Source organism: Xiphophorus couchianus, chromosome 9 (assembly GCF_001444195.1).
Source record: "Xiphophorus couchianus chromosome 9, X_couchianus-1.0, whole genome shotgun sequence".
NCBI classification, from domain to species: domain Eukaryota; kingdom Metazoa; phylum Chordata; class Actinopteri; order Cyprinodontiformes; family Poeciliidae; genus Xiphophorus; species Xiphophorus couchianus.
The window spans coordinates 16054621-16077140 of NC_040236.1; the positions used below are offsets into that span (position 1 = coordinate 16054621).

At 41.4% G+C, this 22520-nt stretch overlaps 2 protein-coding genes across 2 annotated transcripts in view; both read left to right on the forward strand.

The window, feature by feature from the left end:
• Positions 1–12984, forward strand: part of notch2 (notch receptor 2) — a 51960-nt gene extending 38976 nt beyond the window's left edge. The window contains exons 19-35 of the mRNA XM_028028011.1: positions 470–698; positions 845–1046; positions 1337–1490; positions 1669–1853; positions 1956–2088; positions 2797–3048; positions 3211–3323; positions 4582–5111; positions 5206–5535; positions 6189–6334; positions 7043–7244; positions 7359–7446; positions 7529–7682; positions 7768–8087; positions 8898–9045; positions 9484–9581; positions 9791–12984. Coding sequence (XP_027883812.1) covers positions 470–698; positions 845–1046; positions 1337–1490; positions 1669–1853; positions 1956–2088; positions 2797–3048; positions 3211–3323; positions 4582–5111; positions 5206–5535; positions 6189–6334; positions 7043–7244; positions 7359–7446; positions 7529–7682; positions 7768–8087; positions 8898–9045; positions 9484–9581; positions 9791–11218 — 4712 coding nt within the window. The 3' untranslated portion in view covers positions 11219–12984. The remainder of the gene's footprint in view (positions 1–469; positions 699–844; positions 1047–1336; positions 1491–1668; positions 1854–1955; positions 2089–2796; positions 3049–3210; positions 3324–4581; positions 5112–5205; positions 5536–6188; positions 6335–7042; positions 7245–7358; positions 7447–7528; positions 7683–7767; positions 8088–8897; positions 9046–9483; positions 9582–9790) is intronic.
• Positions 12985–15194: 2210 nt separating this feature from the next.
• On the forward strand, positions 15195–22065 carry slc35a3a (solute carrier family 35 member A3a). The gene is made up of 8 exons (XM_028028014.1): positions 15195–15556; positions 15638–15836; positions 16966–17120; positions 17216–17338; positions 19586–19760; positions 21281–21399; positions 21536–21669; positions 21748–22065. Exons 2-8 carry the CDS (start codon positions 15647–15649, stop codon positions 21836–21838), a joined length of 987 nt encoding a protein of 328 aa, XP_027883815.1. The 5' UTR covers positions 15195–15556; positions 15638–15646; the 3' UTR covers positions 21839–22065.
• Positions 22066–22520: the final 455 nt, after the last annotated feature.

Here is a 22520-nt window from a genome sequence, read left to right on the forward strand (position 1 = left end):
TCCCCTCATTTGCACAGTTACCTAAATAAAACTTGTACTGGTAATTTCTCTTTTAATGTTGCGTGCAGAAAACTGAAGCAAGTGCATCATACATGTAGGATGAAAAATGTTTTTTAAATTCTAAGAAAGAGGACAAAAGATTTAGGATTCCAAAAAAGTGTTGTAAACATTATTTACTGATATTTTTGTCAATTTAAACAGACCTTCAAAATTACTTGAATCTAAACAACACATTTTTATTAACTATCATATTTATGAATGTTTCAATCCTTTTAAGGCTGTTTTGTTTACTGTACTACAAAGTTGTTTTTTAGGAAAAACAATAGCCTTTTAATACAGCAAAAGTAGCATAAGGATATTGCTGAGGCTTCTGAAGGGATAATTGAAGGCTGAAGTGAATTCTATATTGTATTTAAATGATAATTTTTGTCATAAATCACCTCTATTTCCCTTATTCTGCCCTGACTAGACCCCTGCCTGAATGGAGGCCATTGTGTGGACAAAGTGGCGAGTTTCTCCTGTGATTGCCGCGCGGGTTTTGAAGGTGATCGCTGTGAGACTGATGTGAATGAATGCGCCAGCGAGCCCTGCAGGAATGGAGGCGTCTGCCGTGACTACGTGAACAGCTTCGTGTGCAGGTGCCTGCCGGGCTTCAATGGAATCCAGTGTGAACACAACATTCTTGAATGCACAGAGAGGTGAGCCAGTTGATCAACTTTTTATCCATACAAAAGGGATGTTACGATAGAGAAAAAGTTTTCTGCTGTTAATCCTTCACAGACATCAAATTTACACTAAATTCATATTTAAGAAAAAATGACTTTCCTGTTATTTTTCTCTCCAGTTCCTGCCTCAATAACGGAACTTGCATTGATGACATTAATACCTTTTCCTGCCGTTGCCGGCATGGTTTTTACGGAACGTTCTGCGAGTTTGAGCACAACGAATGTGATTCTCAGCCCTGTAAAAACGGAGGCACTTGCACAGACGGCCTGGGGACTTACCGCTGCACCTGTCCTGTGGGATACAGTGGACAGAACTGTCAGGTAAAGTGCTTTGTTTGAAAATGAGGTGCTGCAAAAACTTTAGCTTCAGTGCTGAGAATAACAAAATAAATGAACATTTTGTTGAATTTAAGATATTACAGCGATGGTTAGGGTGTACTATGAGAAATGTTTGTTCAGTTTTTGTTTGGATGATGAATCAGCTGATATTTTGTCAGTTATAAAGGGATGATTAGTTTTTTCCAAAATATTCGATGTCTGGGTATTTTTTGTTTACTTTGTGCTGTCATCTTTACATTTAAAAGATCTTTTATTATTTTTTTTTTCTGCAGAACTATGTAAACTTGTGCAACCAGGTGAAATGTAAGAACGGTGGCACCTGCTCTCAGACAGCTACATCCTGGACCTGCCGCTGTCAGATGGGGTGGACAGGACTTTACTGTGATGTCCCCAACATGTCCTGTCAGGACTATGCTGCCAGGAGCGGTGAGGGATTATTTCAGTTTCAAAACAATTGGCAATTTATGCCAGTGTTATGCATGAACAACTGTTTTATCTGCGAACTACCCGTTTTCTATGAAAATCTTAAATCTGATGTTTCTGCTCAATATCATTGTTCCAAGTTATATTCTAAACATTTCTGTCCTTGTCTACATTACTGTAGGTTTGGTAGTGGAGCATGTATGTAAGAATGCGGGTCACTGTGTTAATGTGGGGAACTCCCATCAGTGCAAGTGCCAGTCAGGATACACTGGCAGCTACTGTGAGGAGATGGTGGACGAGTGCCAGTCGAATCCCTGTAGAAATGGCGCTACATGCAAGGATTATCAGGGCACATACGAATGTGTAGTGAGTATATACCTCTTTTTTTTCTCTGCACATCTCTGAAAGTGGTTGTTGGGTGAAAAAAAAGAATAAATAAATAAATAAACCTCATTTCATTGTATCCAGTGTAAATCAGGCTTCCAAGGAGTGAACTGTGAGTATGACGTTGACGAATGTCACTCTAAGCCCTGCCTCAACGGAGGAAGATGTATCAACCTAATCAACCGCTTTACATGCATCTGCCCATCAGGAACACATGGTAGGTCTAAACCCTGCTTGATTGTTTTAGGTCTGTTTGGATTAGCTAAATTATTTGTTTTTGCTAAATCCCAGGATAAGGAGCAGGGGAATTAATTTTTTTTTAAATCAGAAGGTTTCATACATTTCTCAGGCTAAAAAAGATCTTTTCCAAACACTTTAGTTTTAGTCTCATTAGAAAGTGAAAGTATTGTTCCCTGAGTGTTTTTGCAAACTGTAATCAAAATTTAAGAGTTTGTTTTCTAAAATTGTGAATTTGAAAAAATAAAGTAAAAAAACACAAACAAACAAAATATTGCACTCATTATTATTCCATTTAGTAAATAGAAATAATTTTTCTAATCTTAATTGACCTAAAAATTTAGCCTGATTTAATGTCAGACAGTGGAAAAAAAAACTTTGTTTCTATTAATACAGTGTACATAAATATCTGATTTCAGCTATGTGTCTTTTTTTGAAAGCCTTATGTCTTTATATAGGTTATCTTACAACTAATATTATTAGGATTTTTTTTATCTTATGTGTATTCATTTCTTCTGTTTGAATGTGATGGGAGAAAAGTTCAACCACACCACCCTCTGCTGGTGTCTGGAGCTTTGACTCTTACATTTCGGCTGTACAGATGGCATGAAGTTCGTGTAAAATCCTCTCTGAAAGATTTGCTTTACATGGTGCATGTGTGAAGTAAGATCTTTTCGCTGTTCTGCAGGAGTCCAATGTGAGGTGAACAAGGATGACTGCGCCCCCAGTCCAGGCTCCTCTGAGCCGCGCTGCAGAAACGGAGGACAGTGTGTTGACGGCGTGGGCCGTTACACCTGCTCCTGTCCTCCAGGGTTCGTTGGGGAACACTGCGAAGGCGACGTCAATGAATGCCAGTCTGGACCCTGCAGTGCTGCTGGCAGCCTCGACTGCATCGAGCTGGTCAATGATTATCAGTGTCTCTGTCGCCTTGGATACACAGGTACGTGCATCTTACCTGCTCAAACTGGTGGTACACAAGTAGAGCGATTTTCTGTTGTTGGTGTGAGAGCATCACGCAAGTCCCTATTGACCTTTCTGCCTTTTGTTGCTGGTTATTTCTTAACCTTCTCGTGGGTCTGTTTCTTCCTCCTTGTTCCTTTAGGTCGCCATTGTGAATCGATGGTGGATCTGTGTGTGTCGCAGCCGTGCCGTAATGGCGGCGTTTGCACCATGAACATGAGCTCAGTACACGGCTACACCTGCACATGTCCCCCTGTAAGTCATTCTTAATTTTGCTTTTATTTCCATCATTGTGCGATATAAATATTACAAGTTTTCAATGCTCGTAAACTAATTTATTTAACTGAATACAATTCAAAGTTTTCTGTTTTAAGAAACCAAAAAGGTTTTTTATTATTTTCTTAGTATTTCTGCATGAATTCTAAAAATTCTATATTAAAATCTGTTTCATAGCTAACTTAAGATAAGTATCTTTACTCTGTACTTAAAGGTTTGCACTGGTGCATTTTAGCTTGCTTTGTCTATAAAGTATTTAAGGTGGCAACAGAAAAATGGTCTTTTAACTTAAAATAATTATTTCTAACCACTGTTTTCTCCTCATCAAAGGAACCCTGCATTCATGTAACATTTAGGGCTGCAACTGATTATTTTAGTAATCAATTATCCTATTGACTATTCTCACAATTCATTGGATAAAAAATTGGTATATTCTGCAGATTTTTCATTTTACCGCTTAAGCCTTTTGTGTACAATATTAGAAGTATATTAAACATGCAATTAAACAATTTTAACTGCCTAAAATGTCAGCATGTGAAGAACTCAGGTCTTTTTGATACAGTGTAGAGCTGATCTGTTGATTACTGATATTGGATGAACTGATAATAGTTGGATTACAAAAGATATTTAATAGATTTATTGAGCAAAATTTGAACCAGGTGAAGCTAAAACTACGTCACTTGTGGAGTTTTGGGTAGAACATATTTACAGACAAGTGTATATTTATGTCAGTTTTAAAATGTATACATTTTTGGACAGTTTTGACGTAATTATTGCTTTAAGTGTGTTCTTTCAGCAAATGGCCTTTTTTAGAGTCTATATTCTTCAGTTAATGATTTATCTATTATTAATTTACTTGATGAATTTTTCAGTAATCGATTCATCACCATTAATCTGAATAATAGTTTCAGCCCTAGCAACACTACTACTTTCTGTTTGTGTATCATGAGTTCAGGCTAAAGGTGACAATGCTGTCAGCTATTTTCTTTTCCTTTGCTGCTATTTGTCATTCTCTCTCTTTTTACTAACAACTTTTGTTTGTCTACCCTAACTTCTTGCTGCCTCTATATTTTCATGCTTGCTTCAGAGGACTAAACCATGGCTCAGGTAAAGTAGAATCTCTTTTGTAGGACCAGCTAGTGGCAGTCATTGGAAAATAATCTACAAGCTTATTCGGTGCTTTCTGAGCCTATGAAATATCAGTATAATAACTCAGCGGTAACACTGTGTTTCACAGGGCTTTTCTGGATTCAGCTGTGGTGAAATAGAGGATTTCAACTGTGCAAGATTGAGCTGCCAAAACGGCGGCCGCTGCATGAAGTCACCAGTAGGACAACTGTATTGCCAGTGCCAGCCGGGTTTCAGCGGGTCACACTGTGAGAAGGAGCAGATGTGCTCAGTGCTCTGCCAGAACGGAGGAGTCTGTGTCAAAGACCCGTCCAACCCGTTTCAGCACAGCTGCCGGTGTCCCGACAACTTCTTCGGACGATTCTGTGAGAACAAAGTGCCTGGGCCTCTGAGATGCCCTTACATACAGTGTGAGGTACGACTAGGGGATAACGTGTGTGACGAGCAATGCAACAACCATGAATGCCAGTGGGATGGAGGCGATTGCTCGCTCAGCTGGCCGCAGCCGTGGTTCAACTGCACAGCCAGTGTTCCCTGCTGGGATCTCTTTAAGAACGGACAGTGTGACAAGGAGTGTGACAACCTTGGTTGTCTCTTTGACAGCTTTGAATGCATGGAGGTCCACACAAGCCCATGCAAGTATGTCACTCTCCTCCTTTTTCTCTTGATGATCTATAAAAAACCCCAAAATTATTTAAAGCAATTTAAAAAAAACATTCCATGTGTTTTTAAGGTATGACATGTACTGCAAAGACCACTTTGGAAATGGTATCTGTGACAATAGCTGCTACACAGAGGCCTGTGGATGGGACGGACTGGACTGCTCTAACAACGTACCGGCTGATTTGGCGGAAGGCAAGCTGGTTATTGTGGTCCTACTGCAGCCAAAGGAGCTGCTGGGAGATCTGAGGGGTTTTCTGCGCTCCCTGGGAGCCCTGCTCCACACCAACGTGCGGGTGATGCTGGACGAGAACGAGGAGCCAATGGTGTACCCTTACTATGGAGAGCAGAGACAGACTGACCAAAGCAGAAGGAAGCGGGAGCTGGCCAGAGAGGTTATTGGGTAAGAGTGGCTTATAATGGGAAATGCCACTATCCGGGGTTTCTGCTCAGTCTGGCAATAACGGAAAAATACAGAATTTATTTTCAGTACAAACATCTGGTTAAATAAGAAAAGAAAAAACAACTTTGGAGAAATATGTTTGTTTTTTTCCCAGAATTTCTTCTCCCTTTGTGTAGATGTTATCATCTATCCTTCCTTCTATTTTCCTCCCTTCTTTGTATCCTTACTTATGTCCTCTTTCCACTATGCTTTCCTGTGTCCTTACTTCCATCCTCCTATATTTGCAATTGCTTGCCTACTTTGTTCCTTCCTCCTATGTTTTTGTCTATGAGATCCTTCTAATCTCATAGGCTTTCCTCCTTACTCCCACAATATTTCCTTCATTGTATAATTTTCTTTTCCTTTCCCTCCTTAACTTCCTCACATACTTCCTTCTGTAGAGTTATCTGCCATAAATGATTCACTTTATGTTTCTGAATGGATGTTAAGGAGAGCTGTGAAAAGTTCAGTCTGGAAAACTGTTGAACTTTTACATGACAGTGTAAAAGTTCAACAGTGTGTAAGAACTTTGTAGTTCCCTAATCAATGGGTTAAAATAATCAGTTGATATTTTATTGCTGACTAGTTTGGTGTTTTGACCTTTGTTGATGCAGCTCTGTGGTGCACCTGAACATCGATAACCGTGAATGCTCCAAGAGCTCCACCTCCAACTGCTTCTCCAACACTTCTATAGCCGCCTCCTTTATTGCAGCGGCTCACATCAAGGCCGACCTGCCTTACCCACTAGTGTCTGTTAAGAGTAAGTAGATCTACCATCACACATGTGCAATATGATTGAACAGTTTCTCTTTTGATAAACAACACTTTCTCTGAAATGTGTTTTGCTTCTCTACAGGTAAAGGTAAAGGTAATTTCATTTATATAGCACATTTTCAGCAACAAAGCAATACAAAGTGCTTTACAGGATTTAAAAGGAAATACAAACAAAATAAACTGAAAGAAAGAGCAAAAGAAGAAAAAGCTAATAATGTTGTTCCAAAGTAAATAGACTAGTAACAATAAAAACTAAATGTTCCTGTTCTGAAAGAATTTTTTCTGGATTCGAAGTTCGTTCTAATTCCTTTTCTGGGTTGCTGTAATAGGAGTCTCTCTATATGTAAATAATGAGTACTCCAGAGTTTCTAAAAAATAAGTGACTAATAAACTAGAATCTCTGGATTCCAAGTTTGTTATAATTCCTTTTCTGGGTTAAAAGTGAGTATTACACAGTTTCTAACAAAATAAAATAAAAAAAGAGGAAAGGACACAGGGCAAATGGCAACTCTCAGACAAAACAAAGGGCAACACAAAGACATCTCACATTTTCTGTTCTTTTTTAGTAAAGTGTCTTCACTTCCTCATTTTATGAGAGGAGTAACATAACTCCTTTAATCATGTCTCTGATTATCCTGAACTGGATGAATAAAAATTACAACTACCAGTATATCTACCCTTCTCTTAAAAACAGGTGCTCCAATAATAAAGCCCCCCCCACCATATCTGTACCTGATTGGAGTTGCTGCTCTCATCGTTCTGCTGATTCTGGTGCTGGGGATGCTGGCAGCCAAGAAGAAACATAAACATGGAGTTCTGTGGCTCCCCGATGGCTTCCTCGCCACTAAAAATGACAAGAGGAGAGAGCCTGTTGGACAGGACGACTTTGACATGAAGTGAGTCAATATTCACATCAACTACAAGTGAACCCCAACATATAAGAAACTTGTGATTCATTTCAGTAACAGCATTGCTGATTTATTATAAAATATGTTTTCATCTTGTGTTAGGAATTTCAAGACCCATGATGGAAGCATGGTTGATGGAGGTCAGAGTCAGAGATGGCTCGATGATGAAACTCCATCCAAAAAGCCAAGAGTATGTAGATGATGACTCTTATGTAATGGGCCGTGGATGGTTAAGGTGTGGGTTTTGTTTCAAATTTTATATTTTTTTCCAGACTGAAGACAAGCCTCTGCTTTCCATCCCAATGGATGGAGGTATCGACCGTAGAGAATGGACCCTGCAGCATCACAAAGCTGCAGACATCACTCTCACTCCTCCCCAGGCTGACTTAGATGCTGACTGTCTGGACGTTAATGTCAAGGGACCTGGTGAGACGGCACTTTTTCTATCATTTTACAAGCTGAAGTATGAGCACGTGCATTTAGTTCTTAATGTTCCTCTTTCCTCACTCAGATGGCTTCACCCCGCTGATGGTGGCGTCCCTGCGTAACGGTGGAGGTCCGGACTGCAGCCTGCATGGAGACGAGGAAGAAGAGAGCGGAGGAGACGAACCGGGACCGAGTGTCATTTCGGATCTGATCGCTCAGGGCGCGAATCTGATGGCTCAGACTGACCGCACAGGCGAAACCGCTCTCCACCTGGCTGCCCGCTACGCTCGGGCCGACGCTGCCAAGAGACTGCTGGACGCCGGAGCGGATCCCAACGCTCATGACAACATGGGCAGAACGCCGCTTCACGCCGCCGTGGCAGCCGACGCACAAGGAGTCTTTCAGGTAAATCAGCTTCCTGATTTACCTGAGGGACGAGAAGTCCTGAAAAAGCCAAAAACATTTTTAGATTTTGTGATGTTACAACCACAAAATTCAGTTTATTTTAGTTGCTCTAATAGCTGGATTTAGAGCTTCAAAATTGCTGAAACAGATGGACTCTTTTTACTAAATAGGAGAGATCTGAAGGAAATTTGTTTCACTGAATTTTAATTATATTCTCTAGATATAGTAGGGGACTCGACACAAATACATGCACTGATCTTGTCACAAAATATCCCAATAAAACACACTGCAGTGTTTGTAATGTGGAAAAGTATTTGCAAGTAAACACAAAAGTGAAGAATGACAGGACAAGACAGTCATTAGGCCTGTCATGATAACAAATGTATTATTTATCGCAGAAATTATTGCAATAAATGATCATGTTGTTTTGTGACCATTTTCAAGTAATATATATAATAATTGTGTAATAATGCAAGTTCATCCTCTCAAAGACCAGTAAACTTTAATTTTATAAGGAACACATAACACAGGAACTGGAATATATCCAAAATAAAACACAGCCTATAGTAACAAATAAAATGGAAATGAACTGAAACCATAAAAAATGAATTACGAAGTCTCTTAAAATAAAATTTCCCTACAAAAAAATATTAATCATCAGAATGGAAATTATCAAGCTCATTTTAATGTATCATGCTATTAATTGCAGTGTCGTTGTAGTGTATTTAATTGTGGTATCAGCTTTGTATAGTCCAAGACAAATTTCCCCAGGTTTGTTCTCTTCACGTATTGTTATGTTTGTTTTTCCAGATTCTGATCCGTAACCGCGCTACAGAACTGGACGCCAGGATGAACGACGGTACGACGCCACTGGTCCTGGCAGCACGGCTCGCTGTGGAGGGCATGGTAGAAGAGCTGATCCACTGCCACGCCGACATCAATGCTGTAGATGACCACGGTAGGACAACAAATGATAATGTGGTTGTTGGTATGTGAGCAGGGCGGGCTACAACATTAGGTTCATCAACCAAAATGCGACTTCAGAGGGATTACGCCATTTTTAAGAGGCTCCACCACATCTTGTTACTGTCGATGCAACGAGTGGCCAATTCTGAGTGCAACTGGAATGCAGCAGAACAAGCTACCTGCAGCCACCCTGTTAGACAGGACATCTAAGCTAAAAAATTCAAGCATGCTGCTGATATCAGGAGTCAAGGACTTCACTACAGAAATCTCAGAAGAACCAGGAAAATATAAACATTTACACACCTTTTTGAGTCATATTGTTCATATTTTGGCTGAATTTTTAAAAAGCAGAGTAGAAATGGAGATCTGATTTTAAATGTCATCTGAAAAAATAATGTCTATTTAACAAATTTTTTTTATCAACGTTTAGGTAAATCTGCTTTACACTGGGCAGCTGCAGTTAACAATGTGGAGGCTACTCTTGTGCTTCTGAAGAATGGAGCCAACCGCGACATGCAAGACAATAAGGTATGTTGTTATTATAGTTATATTTTGTGTGTTTTGTTATGTCCAATAAGTGTTTTAAAAGCAGTTTTTTCCTGACAGATAAATATATCTATCGTCATGTGATGCGCTTGTTACTACACATTTGTTACTGTATAAATATTGAGGAGTGTTTCTGTTGGATCATCGCAGCCTGACATAAATTAACAGGCTGCATGCGATGTTTGTTTCAGGAGGAGACCCCCTTGTTCCTCGCAGCACGAGAAGGCAGCTTTGAGGCGGCTCAAGTTCTTCTCGATCACTACTCCAACCGCGACATCACCGATCACCTGGACCGGCTGCCCCGCGACACAGCTCAAGAGCGCATGCACCATGACATAGTCCGCCTGCTGGACCAGTACAACCTGGTTCACAGCCCACACAACGGTCCCAACCACATGGGTGGAGGTGGAAACTCTGTGATGTGTGGGGCGAACGGTGGAGGCTTCATCGGCATGCGGCCCGGACCCCAAGGTAAGAAGAGCAGAAGCAGAGGAGCTGGGGCGAAGGCCGGGGGAGTCGGCGGGGGGCCAAAGGAGCTTAAAGACATGAAAGTAAAGAGAAGGAAGAAACCTGCTGGAGGAGAGGGTCCGGGTCTGGCTGCGGCAGGTGGAGGAGGCGGAGGAGGTGCAGGTGGAGGCAGCACTAACGGTGTAAAGGCAGCAGGAGGACTTCCTTCGGAGAGCTCAGTCACCATGTCTCCTGTCGACTCCCTGGAGTCGCCTCACTCCTACGCAGGCGACGTTTCTGCCGCAGGCTCCAACACCGCCAACTCTCCTCCCCTCCTGAGCAGTCCCACCTCCAGAGCAATGCTGCCCCCGGTCAGCCACATGCTGGGGCAGCAGCAGGGCTGGGGGGGAGTGGCCAAGCACGGCTACAACGGTCACATGTTCGGTCTCCTCCCGCACACCATGAGAGGAGCTCACCCCGGCATGAGCCACGGCCAGGGCGCCATGATGACCCCCATGAACGTCACCATGATCAGGGAGCCGCTGCCCCCCATCGTCACCTTTCAGATGGTTCCCACGGGAACGGGCCAGGCCATGCTGAAGCAGCCCCAATCAGGGCAGGTACAAGTCAACCAGAGCCAGGGCCAGAACCAGAGTCTGTGTCACACCCAGCCGGTACCGGGACACGTCCGCTGCAGCCCGGGGATGATCTACCCGGACCAGATGAACGTGGTGGTGCCCTCCCAAAACCTGCAGCATCCCCACAACATCAGACACTCCAACGGGATAGAGGGCCAGTCTCGACCGCTGCCACCTTACACGCCCATGCAAAGCCCGGTGGATAAATACCCTACCCCTCCCTCCCAGCACAGCCATGTCCCCGCTGGGTCAGAGGGCACCACCCCGGGCCGCTCCACCCACCCGCAGAACGAGCACCCATACCTCACCCCCTCCCCCGAATCCCCGGACCCCTGGTCCTCCTCCTCTCCACACTCTAACTCGGACTGGTCCGACGTCACCACCAGCCCCACCCCGCTGGGGAACTCCCACCACGCACTGCCATCGTCACGCCACACACACATTCCAGAGCAGGCGCAGATGCAGCCGCCGTCGCAGCAGATGCAGCCGCCTGCGCAGCAACCTCAGCTCGGAAACATGCAGGTGTTCGCATGAAGGCGCCAGAGGAGAGCAGAAACAGACTGACTCTTTGGTTCAACACATAAACACACATCCAGTGTCTTTCTCATACACTCTCTGTTCTCTAAAATCCTAGTCACCCACCTCCCCTTCTGTTTCCAACTAAGAAAACAGTATATAGTTTGTATAGCGTAATTTGGTACTTTCAGCTAAAATCACATTCTCTGGAGCAGAAGCTTGGCTCTAAAAACTTTTCCATATATTTACATTCATCAGCCAAGACTTTTCCTGTTCATTTGGAACCAAATTTGAACAATAATAACCACTGCTACGCCATCCAGGTGCATCACGAACTGGTTCTGCGATTCCCGAGGGATCACGAAGAAAAATTGTCGACCAGAAGAAGTTCAGCTCTTCTTGCTTAAATAACAGAAAAATGAGACTGTTCATCAGAAATCCTCGACACTGACACTCTATCTCTATTCTGAAAAAGTCTGTTAAATCTGTTCGCTAGATGCTACCTTTATGTGTTCTTCAGTGTTATAAACTTGCCGATACTAATTTCTGGTTGACACCGTTCACTCTAAATTTTTAATTTAACGAATCTCAATCAGCTGATGCTTTCATTAACTAAAAAAAAAATCCGCTTGTGGTTCCTCTTTTTGTTGGTTTTTTTTATTTTTTATTCCTGTTTATTGTGCCAATGGCTAGGTTTTTACCTTTTGTTGTATCATGGTTTTACATTTTCTGTCTGTTCAAGTACATCGATTATGTCAGGCAGTTCTTTAAATGGGGATTTACAGTCAAAAACAGGTGTTGAGATATTTATGTTGTGTCCTTTTCCACTCTTAAGAAGTATCGGAGGGATTCATTCTGTTGCTTTAAAGCCGTTTGTGTTGGTTTTGTCCGCCGTTGCCGTCTCCATTGTTATTATTCTGTAAGAAGAAATGTACATACACTTAAAGCAATTTCTGCTTGTTTTAGTTGAGCTAAATGTGGTGTTTGCCTTCTTAAAGTGCCTGTTTTTTATATAAATATCTGCACTTCCTGAATGATTTTGAATGTTACAAAGGTGTATGTTTTTACCGTTAAACTGCCTCTAAGCAGTTGTCTTCCAAAAATGTATAAGATTTGTTTATCTACAATCAATGTTTGTCATGATTCATAACCAAGTCTGACCACAAGCAGTGAAAGATGTTTCTTTTTGTTGTTGTTCTTTCTTGTCCTCTGTCTCAAAGCGGATGGTGAGTATTGTTTCTGCTCTGTATTCACAGACAATCATAAAATTGTTGATTATTTTCAAAAAAGAGTGGGAGACCAAATTGTGTTTCGTTAAGCCAAACATGCTCACTGTGTACATATATTTGTTGCTTTTAAAAGTTTTGCTTCTGCTCAACGGTAAGAGACGGAGCGCTTACATCCTGCACCAGCTGAAACGTCGAATCACCGTCAGTGAGGTCGAGCTGATCAATATTCCTGACCTTTACCTTCGTTTCTGCACACAGTCTCTTTAGTTTCACAAACCCATGTACTGTACGATGAGATGTCAGTCTGTATTTTTCATAGTCATAATCATCTGGTACCTATTCAAGGCTGTCTGTGTTCTGTATATAAAATGTTTTTTGTATGTTTACCATTTTTTTTTATGTTAACCAAATAGCTTATGTTATCCATGCAGTATGAAGTAGTTGTCACCATGTTTGTTAAAAGTAGAACCAACGTCGATTCAGGAGGTAATCTGTTCAAAAAAAACAATAATAAACCAAATGTGTTTACTTAAATAAAACCCTGATCTTCATAGACCTCTGCATGTTTGCCCATTTTTCTCATCTAAGCTGGAATATTCTTACATTTTATAGCCTATCGCAAAAGTATTCACGTTTCCACTTTTATTGGGATTTTATGTGACACACCAACACAAAGTAGTGAATAATTATAAAGTAGAAGGAGAAAAAATACATAATTTGCTGTTGTTCCCTAAACGTGTGACGGAAAGTGTGACTTAAATGGCTTACATCAACAAACAAACATAATAAAATACTAAGACAGCGTCCAGATGATCAATTCATTTAAGGGGACAAAAAAGCATCACTCATCTTACGCCTTGTTTAATCATGAATTGTGATTAAGCACCATTTTGAGACAGATTTTGTTTAATATCACTACCTGCACTCAGACCTGATTACTGTCACACCTGTAGAACCTGAAAGGCTTGAATAATGTGGAACTTGTCTGAAACTTGAAGTAGGCCACAAGGTCTCAAAAAGCAACACAACATGCTAAAATAACGTGTTTTTGAATTGAATTTGAACCTGTTAAAAACATTTCTTTGGCATATGAGACTGAAAAAAGGTTATAATGTTGAAATGGGACTGAGTGAAAGCCATCATGTACAAATGGAGAAAAAATTACTGCAGGAGCGCATTAATGACTCATGCAGAAGGTTCATAAAAGAACCAAAAAAAAAAAGTAAAGCACAAAAGGCCGTTACTCAGCTAAGGTCAGAGTTCATGTTTCAACAGTAAGAAAGAGACGAGGCAAAAATAGGAGAGTTCCAGGGTGAAAATCTGCTGGGCAAAAAGAATATAAAGTCCTGTCACACATTTGCAAAAATAACCAAAAAACATCTTGATGACCCCCAATTATTTTGAGAAAATATTCTGTGCACTAGTGACACAAAAGTGGAACTTTTAGGAAAGTGGGCATCTTGTTACATCTGGAGTGAAACTAGACGTTCTTGAAACCATCACGTTTCGGGGAAAAAAAACATGATGGTGGTATTGTGATGTTCTGGTGCTGCTATGCCGCTTCAGAACCATGAGTTCTGCTCTCTGCCAGAAAATCCTGGAGGAGACATCTGGCCGCCCGTTCGTGACCTTAAGCGCAAACAAACTTGGGTAATGCAGCAGGACAGTAATCCAAAGTTCACCAGTAAGTTGACATTGAAATATCTACAAAAAAACTGTAACAAGGTTCCATAATGTCCATATGGAACCTGTTTATATCTGAAAACCTTTTCAATGAGAAACAGTTTTCAAATTTACCTTAGGTTGTCTTTGTCTCATATTAAATTATTTATTTTTTCAGGTGGGAAAAACACAATGACAACAAAAAAACAGATGAAATGTGCGCAAGGGAAAATGGATAATGAGAGAAAGAATTAGTCAGAGATTTATGTATGTAAATGTGGATGCAAACTTCTGATTTCAACTGTACCTACTTTTCTCTGAAGCTCCTAAAACATCCAGGTCCCTTCAGAAGTTGAATAGAGTCAATATGTGTATTTAATAACATATTAAATATGTAGTGTGTTCTTGATACTGTGACTAAATGAAAATAAACAATAAATTTAACAATATTCCCACTCCTTATCCACCTATATAATATTACATTTATTACATGCACAATCCATACATCTACAATCAATGGGTTAACTACATTTAATAGTTAACACATCAACATAGTATTTATTTAATTTCAATTACAAAAGTGGATGAATAATCATTATTTCTTTAAATTGCACAAAAAACTAGTTTTAACAACAAAAATACCAGAAATCGAATAGTAATGTTATATATCATATCCAGCAATAATCATATATTTATGACAATTATTTTTGGACATTGTCTAGTTCAATATTCAAATTATTCCACGGTATGACTCCACTTACTGATACACAATACTTTTTTCTAGTAGTTCTGAATTTGCACATTTTAACTTGTGATTCCCTCCCTAACTTACAAATTTGATTCTTAAACTTAAACAATTTTTGTTTCTTTATGCCTTTGTAAAGAATTAGCGCCGTCTGTAATTTTACTGTGTGAAACTGAATTTTCAGACAGGACAAACAACCATGCACACACACACAGACACACACACCTAGGGAGAATTTAGAAAGCATGAATGGAAATAGTGTGTGTTAGTATTTCCTAAATATCCCCACTTTACGGATTATTCGTCCACACATTTAGACTTGAACCAGCAGGTGGCGCAATATGCAGCAGTCAGCCGTTAAGGAAAAAACAAGGAAGAGATGTGAACAAGGAAGTGATCCAGGACCTTCGGAGGCATGAGATTCCTCCAGTAAAGCGCTTTTCTGCGGATTGTGTGCGTCTCTTCTGAAGCGTGGTTGAACCGTAATGGCGCGGAGCTTCCCGACGGTCGGTGCGGAGAGCCGGGAGGAGACCCACCGGACTTAAAGGGACGGACGGACGGACTGACGGACGGGAGAGGAGCTGCTGTTTTGACAGCTGGGATTATCCTCCACTCTGTCTGCCTCAGAGAGACAATCCGAACCGAACTGAGGTCAAAACTTCAAGCAGAGGAATCCTCTTCATGCTGAGGGGAACCTGAGGGGCTGACGGTAAAGAAAAGGTGAGCTCACCTGTCTGTTGCTCACCTGTCTCTGGTTCCACGTCTTCCTCCACTTCAGTCTGACTGTCCGGTTTTCATCAGGTTCCCACCATGGCTTCAGCCCGGCTGAAGTACCTCTCCCTGGGCGTGCTGGTATTCCAGACCACCTCGCTGGTGCTCACGATGCGGTACTCCCGGACCCTCCAGGCCGAGGGCCCGCGGTACCTGGCGTCCTCGGCTGTGGTGGTGGCTGAGGTCATGAAGATCCTCGCCTGTGTGCTGCTCGTTTTCAAGGAGCACAGTGAGTGGACCGGGTGGGGCATTCAGAGGGCTTCACCAGCATGGAAGTGCTGGTCCTTCCAGGGCCGATCCCAGGATGTTTAGGGTCCTACGTAGTCCTTGATTTTGGAACCAAATCGACCTGGTGTTACTGGAACCTGTTCTGACATCAATCAGTGTCACGCAGTGCCGATGTTGCAGCCTTTTTGGGGAAGAAATGTGCCCTAGACAGATGAAAAAGTACTAGTTTCACAGATTATTTCACTTATGACAAGTACTTTTTCGTCAATATTAAGGAGTTGTTTACTTAAAGCAAGCCTATATTTCCTGTAAGTTGGTTTTGTCTTGTTTCAAGTGTATTAAGATATTTGCTCTAGAAATTAGACCAAAAGTACTTGGTAAAATTTTGTGTTTTTGCACTGAATCCTTTTTGAACTAGTGACATTTTGGTTGTAACAATGTTTGGAAAATATGTGTATTTTTGTTTATTGAAGACTTGAAAATGCATAACATAACATTCTCATTATACTGCCTGGATGTTGTTAGAATTGCGAGATGCGCGATCTTTCCACCGACAACCAGAGGGTTACTCGATTTCTCAAAAAATGAATTTTTTGGTTTGCATAAAAAAAGAAAATGTCAGCCGTTAAGCAGGATTCATAACCTCCAGCCAGAGCTGCTGCAGGCCCTGGTTTGAAGTGAACTCAGTTTCCGTCATAACACAGACGTGACAGAATGTCTCTATTTGTAAAGAAAACAGAATAAAATACCATTAATTTCCTCACGCAGGTGTGCATGGTAGATGTCAACGTGCAGCAACATGTGTGATTGAGGAGCTCATCTGTTGAAGACGCTGTCAGCAATCGAGAGCTCCCTAGTCTGAACCTAACTTTTTCCCAGCTTGTCATTCTCGTCTGAATTAGGTTAAGACTTTTAATAAACTTCTAAATCTTTTAACTTTTAGACCAAACATACACCAAGTTTAACCTTGACGTCCACAAACAATTAAAAACAATTCGGAAAGGCTCGGGCTTCACCAACCTTTGCTTTCATTGTTGCTGGACTCATCTGAGGGCAAATAAACACCACTTGCCTCTTTTACTCTATCCCAGCATAAAGACATTTTAATGGCTCTCCCTGCTCTGCTGCAGGTTACAGCATGCGAGCTCTGAACAGCATCCTGCGACAGGAAATCCTCCATAAACCCGTGGAGACGCTGAAGCTGGCCATCCCCTCGGGGATCTACACGCTGCAGAACAACCTGCTGTACGTCGCTCTGTCCAACCTGGACGCCGCCACATATCAGGTACGCCCAGAGGACCATGGGAGTGACTGACGAATCTGTGCTTTGAAATTAAAAACATTTTCCTCTTTCTTTTCTTTTTGTTTTTTTAACCTCAGGTGACGTACCAGCTGAAGATCCTGACCACGGCCCTGTTCTCTGTTTCCATGCTTGGCCGCAGGCTGGGGGTCTACCAGTGGCTCTCCTTGCTGATCCTGATGGCCGGAGTGGCTCTTGTGCAGGTGAGGTACATTGTTTGGTTTTAGTTTGTTCGAATGAACAGGAATGATATTGCTTCAGTTTAAGATCTCAGAGATAAAGCTAGGCAGTGGCTTTGTTGTTCTATCTCTACTAGTTTTGGAGCGATAGCTCTGAAATTTCAGAGCTGGAAGTATTATTGTGCCACCGGCTGAAAAAAATGTATCTAAATCAATTGCAAAAAGTAAATGAAAATGTCCTCGGTCTTTGTGTTTTGCTTTGACGTAACAATGCTAACTGGCAGTACATCTTATAGCTATTTATTTCCTTTTAAAAGTGTCGAGTTCATAAGAAAAATGCATTTGTGATATGAGCAGCAGACATGAGTATCTGATCCTTCCTCTTTGTCACTTGAATAACAGGGTTTTGTTGTTATTGGAGCCAAACACCCTTAAGCTATCAACACAACCAAGATGGCTGATTTGTGACAAATACTGGGTGAAGAACAGGATGCCATCCTGTTCTTCAAGCTTCCTGTTCGAAGAATAGGATGGTGTCCTGTTCTTCAAATGGGACACTTTAAGAACAGGATGGTATAATGTTCTTCAAGCTTCCTGTTCAAAGAACAGGATGGTGTCCTGTTCTTCAAATGGGACACTTTAAGAACAGGATGGTGTCCTACAGCAGTGTGTGAGCAGAATAACAAGGTGCTTCCAGGAAGTGGTTGTTTCTCCCCTGCTTGTTAAATGAGAAATTTTGATTTGCCAAAATGTTTTGTTGCTTAAAATTTCAACCCAATCCGATGATTAAAAAAAAAAAAAACAACTCAAGAATTACTAGCAGAATCATGCATATCAGCCAACAAATACATTTCTTGTACAAATGTGGCTCCATCTAAAGAAAAAAATAAAGACTTTTAAGCAGTGTAAGAATTGCCTGGACCCACTGTTGCAACAAAGTAATAATCAACCGAACACGTTTCAAGACCGTGGTGCTTAAATCTACTGATATTTGATTAAAAATACAGGATAACTATTTTTGTGTCATTGTCTACTGATAATATTTCAGTTTTTAACATCCTTTATAAATCTCTAGACCTTAAGAGAGAACTATTTTGGCTGTAATCTGTCTCTTCACTTCAAGGTTTTACTCTGTTTGCGCTTGGCAGCAGATTCCAGATTCAGAGAAGGAAAAAGAAAACACTAAACAGAGCAACTGTCTTGCTTTCAGTTTCTCTCCGCGTTGTCGCTTTTTATTGTAACTGTCTGGATTTTACATCTAATCCTGCAATTCAAGCAAATAATATTTGTATCTAAACCAAAGCTTTCGGTCTATTAAACAAATTCCTTTTTATTTCATCTCTCTGCACCACCAATGCTCATCCTTTCCCTTTTTGTGTGTTGCCACCTTTTTTCCAGCTTACGGCAGCATAAAGAGCACAAGAACAATTTTCTCACAACTCAGCAAAACCGTGAAGATGCCAGCATATGGATTTCAGACACCTAGTGTTATAAATCTACAGACCTGACTGTGAATATAAATGAGTAGAGTTTGAGCCTTTTTTTTTTTTTTAAATCGTGTTATATATGTGATATCATAGTTGATCCAAAAGCAGAGTTATGACTCATTCAGGGTTGTTTAAGTCTTCTCTTCTCTCTTCTTATTGGCAAGGTGTTACTAAAAGTCAACCAGTTAAATTTAATACATGATTATTTGCATTGGTGGGTTTTTCCTTCTATTTTTTTCGCTTACCGTCAGAAAACAAGGTCATTCTCTACCATCTGCAAATCTGTCAGCTCAACTTGTCGGCTTGCAAAATTAAAATGAAAACAGAAGTTTATCTGAGATGAACATAAGGCGTACTCGGGCTGACTCTGTTACTTGGTGAAGCCAAGCTGACGGACCAAGCAGTGAGTGAATCCGTCTGCTTCTGGTATTCAAAGTAGGAAACTTTAATACAAGCTTTAGATTACATGTGGATATGTTTTTTGTGTTTTCCTTAGGATGATCTTTTTTTTCTACAAATTTCCATGGTGTAGTTTTCAATTATTTACAAACCCTGCAATAAATTAATAGCAGCCCAGTTTGGTATCATAACAAAAAATAAAACTCCTGCTCTTCATCCATCCATTTGAAAGGTTTGAACAATTTTTAAGCTAATGCTGAAGTGAACATCATCTCAGATGCAAAGCCACACGTTTGACCCACTTTGACATGGGTTCTCAGTGCTCCTATTATTAACTTATTAAACTGATGCAGAAAACCAAAGTGTCTTCTGTTTTTGCTCACAGTGGCCCTCCGAGTCTGCGGCGGCCCCAGAGAAGGAGGCCCGCTCCGCAGGCTCCCAGTTCGTCGGGGTCACGGCGGTCCTGGTGGCGTGCTGCTCCAGCGGCTTTGCCGGCGTCTACTTTGAGAAGATCCTGAAGGAGAGCAAACAGAGCGTGTGGGTCCGCAACATCCAGCTCGGTCAGTGGTCAACAGAGATGTTAGATTGGGGCGTTACTGAGTGGCGTTGCGTGTGCTGGTGTTTCCAAAGTGAGAACAGAGGCAGCTGGGTTTTCTCTCCCTCCTGTGAATTTCTGTTAAGACAAATGTTCCTGTTTGGGTTTATTTTTACCTTGGAACATGTGAGGCATGTACTCGGTCTCCTGTGACTCCTCCTGCGAGCTCAAAGCTTTTTCACCTGCGTTAAACATTTGAGAGCCGACTTCTTCTGTTTTAAGGCTGGTAAAGCTAACCTACTTATTTTGACTCAAGCTAAGCTATGCTAAACATAATTCAGTTCTCTCTAAAGGCAAATCTTGTTTACGATCTATAGACTTACGAGCTTTAAACAGCCATCAACACTTCAGGTACACAGCCTCTGGGATATGCAGCGATATAAAAATTGCAATTTTTTAATTTATTTTTTTTTACATCATTCTCTTCTTTAAAACTCAGACAAAAGCCTAAACTGCTAAAAGAGACTTGAGACATTACTCGAACCTTAAGGCAATTTAAATTACGGTAGCTTCTTTCCATCAGGAGGTGGCGTTAGTCATTAGGCTAACCCAATTCTAGAGTTTAAAACTCTTGAACTATAAATTACAGCACTGCTAAAACTGTGAAGGCCAAAAATTAAGTCTGAATAAAATGCGACTTTAACTTTATTTTTTTAGAGAAACTGTTTTATGATGTGTTATTTGAAAATTAAGTCTGCGCAAACACACTGTTGCTAGCTAGCTGAATTATTCGGACAAACATTGCAGCAGACCATCAGATAAGCTGTCTTATCAAAACTGGATCCTTTATCCTGAGCTGGTGACTTACCAATTTGGAAAGCATGCAACAGTAGGGGGCGCTACAACATGCAGAGCTTTACTCTGAAAATTCCCCATAAAAAGACTTGTTTTTCCTGATTGTTTTTCTGGTTTTCAGCATGTTTTTTTGTTGTTGTCTGAACCCGATGCAGTTTATCTTCTGTCTTAAACTCTACTTTTTAGGAATTTGTAATTTTCTTTATACAATCTTAATTAAATTCTTCACACATCTTCTTCACAGTTTCCCTTAAAAAAGGGAAACATACACTTCTGTAATATTTGTTGAAGCTGGTGTGCTGGGGATTATTGCAGCCATTGATAAATATGTTTTGATTTGCAGACATGTTAAACTGAATCTTGCACCAGACAAACCTGTTCAACTGCACAATTTTTTCAGAATTTTTAAAACCATTTAGGTCTGTTACATTAGATTATTGTGAGAGTCCTCCTCAGCGGATACTACAATTATTTTAAAATTTTACGTTTAGAAATAAATCCCACTACAAGTTGAACACTAGGGGCGCTAAAGATAAGAAAAGGGGCCAGAAGCAACCAATTAGAGCAGATCTACCACATTCACATGAAATGTGGATTGCTGTATTTATGCTGTTTTAGCAGTTTGTGTGTTTTGTTTTGTTCTGTTTGGGTTATCCCGTTTTATTTGTGTGTGTGTGTTTCTCCGTCCAGGAATGTTCGGCCTTGTGTTTGGCCTCTTTGGCATGCTAGCATACGACGGGGAGCGGGTGAGAGAGTCTGGAATGTTTCAGGGATACAACACAATCACCTGGACAGTCGTAGCCCTGCAGGTAACTCCTCCTCCACTACCATGGGGTCTGATGTCATTTCCCTACCAGCCCATCCAGTTCTGCTGAAAGCGGCTCTTCGGGCCCCTTCAGGTCATGCCTTTGTCCATCTGCGCCTGTGTGTTTGTTGTTTCTCCAGGCGCTGGGTGGTCTGGTCATAGCAGCGGTCATCAAGTATGCGGACAACATCCTAAAAGGTTTTGCCACGTCACTCTCCATCATCCTGTCCACTCTTATATCCTACTTCCTGCTACAGGACTTTGACCCCTCAAGGTAGAAGAACCTGTATTTTTTTTGTATATATGGATGTTTTTCTTATTGTTTCCGGAGCTCATCGTTTTGTTTCCACAGTGTGTTCTTCCTCGGGGCAGTTTTGGTCATCACTGCCACTTTCCTGTACGGCTACGAAGGCAAGCCGCCCGCCAACCCCAGCAGGGCATAAGCTGACTCTACGGTGGCTTCAGGAGGTCCAGTTGGAGCCTCAAGACGGCGGGGAGGAGAAAGGACAGACAAAAGCGCTAAGGGGACAGAAAAAAAGACGGATGAAGGGGGAGGGGGAAGGTCTTCATCACATATTGTGAGCAGAGGACAGAAATGCAAGCATAACACTGTGGTTGGTCTCACACCGAAAGTGCCTCACTTCTGAAGGAGAAGCGATTTTAGGGAGGGGGGGGGGGGGAGGAGAAAACACAAGACTGTGTTTTTTCTCTCTTTACTGTGGCAGAGATGTCCTGGCTGCCACGTCTGCAGGAAAAGGACGGACTGATTGCGTACATGAAGGACCAGTTTGACAACCAGTAACCGTTTACTGCCACGCCGGTCACGCCCATGCAGTAAATGATTGCAGAGGAAGAGAGCACCTCTACAGCCATACTTCTCAATATTCTAAATATTTCCTACTGTGTAAGTTGGGCTAAATGAAAGGTTAGCATTCTCTCAGCTTTACCAGGGGTGCCAGTCAGTGTGAACGGTTCTACAAACACATTTTAGAAGACAAGTCTTAAGACACTGACAGTTTCAATGACTACAACTTGTGTTTTCTAAATGACTGCTTTCTTTCTTCAGACGCAGTCTGTAAAATGTCTTCCTGTTGGCAAACTCAGAGAGATTCTGTGACGGGATTG

Coding starts and splice junctions, on each gene's coding strand:
- slc35a3a (XM_028028014.1), top strand. CDS start 15,647: ATGGCTTCAGCCCGGCTGAAGTACCTCTCCCTGGGCGTGCTGGTATTC. Junction 21,400..21,535: donor GGACAGTCGTAGCCCTGCAG/GTAACTCCTCCT, acceptor TTGTTTCTCCAG/GCGCTGGGTGGTCTGGTCAT. Junction 21,670..21,747: donor CAGGACTTTGACCCCTCAAG/GTAGAAGAACCT, acceptor TTGTTTCCACAG/TGTGTTCTTCCTCGGGGCAG.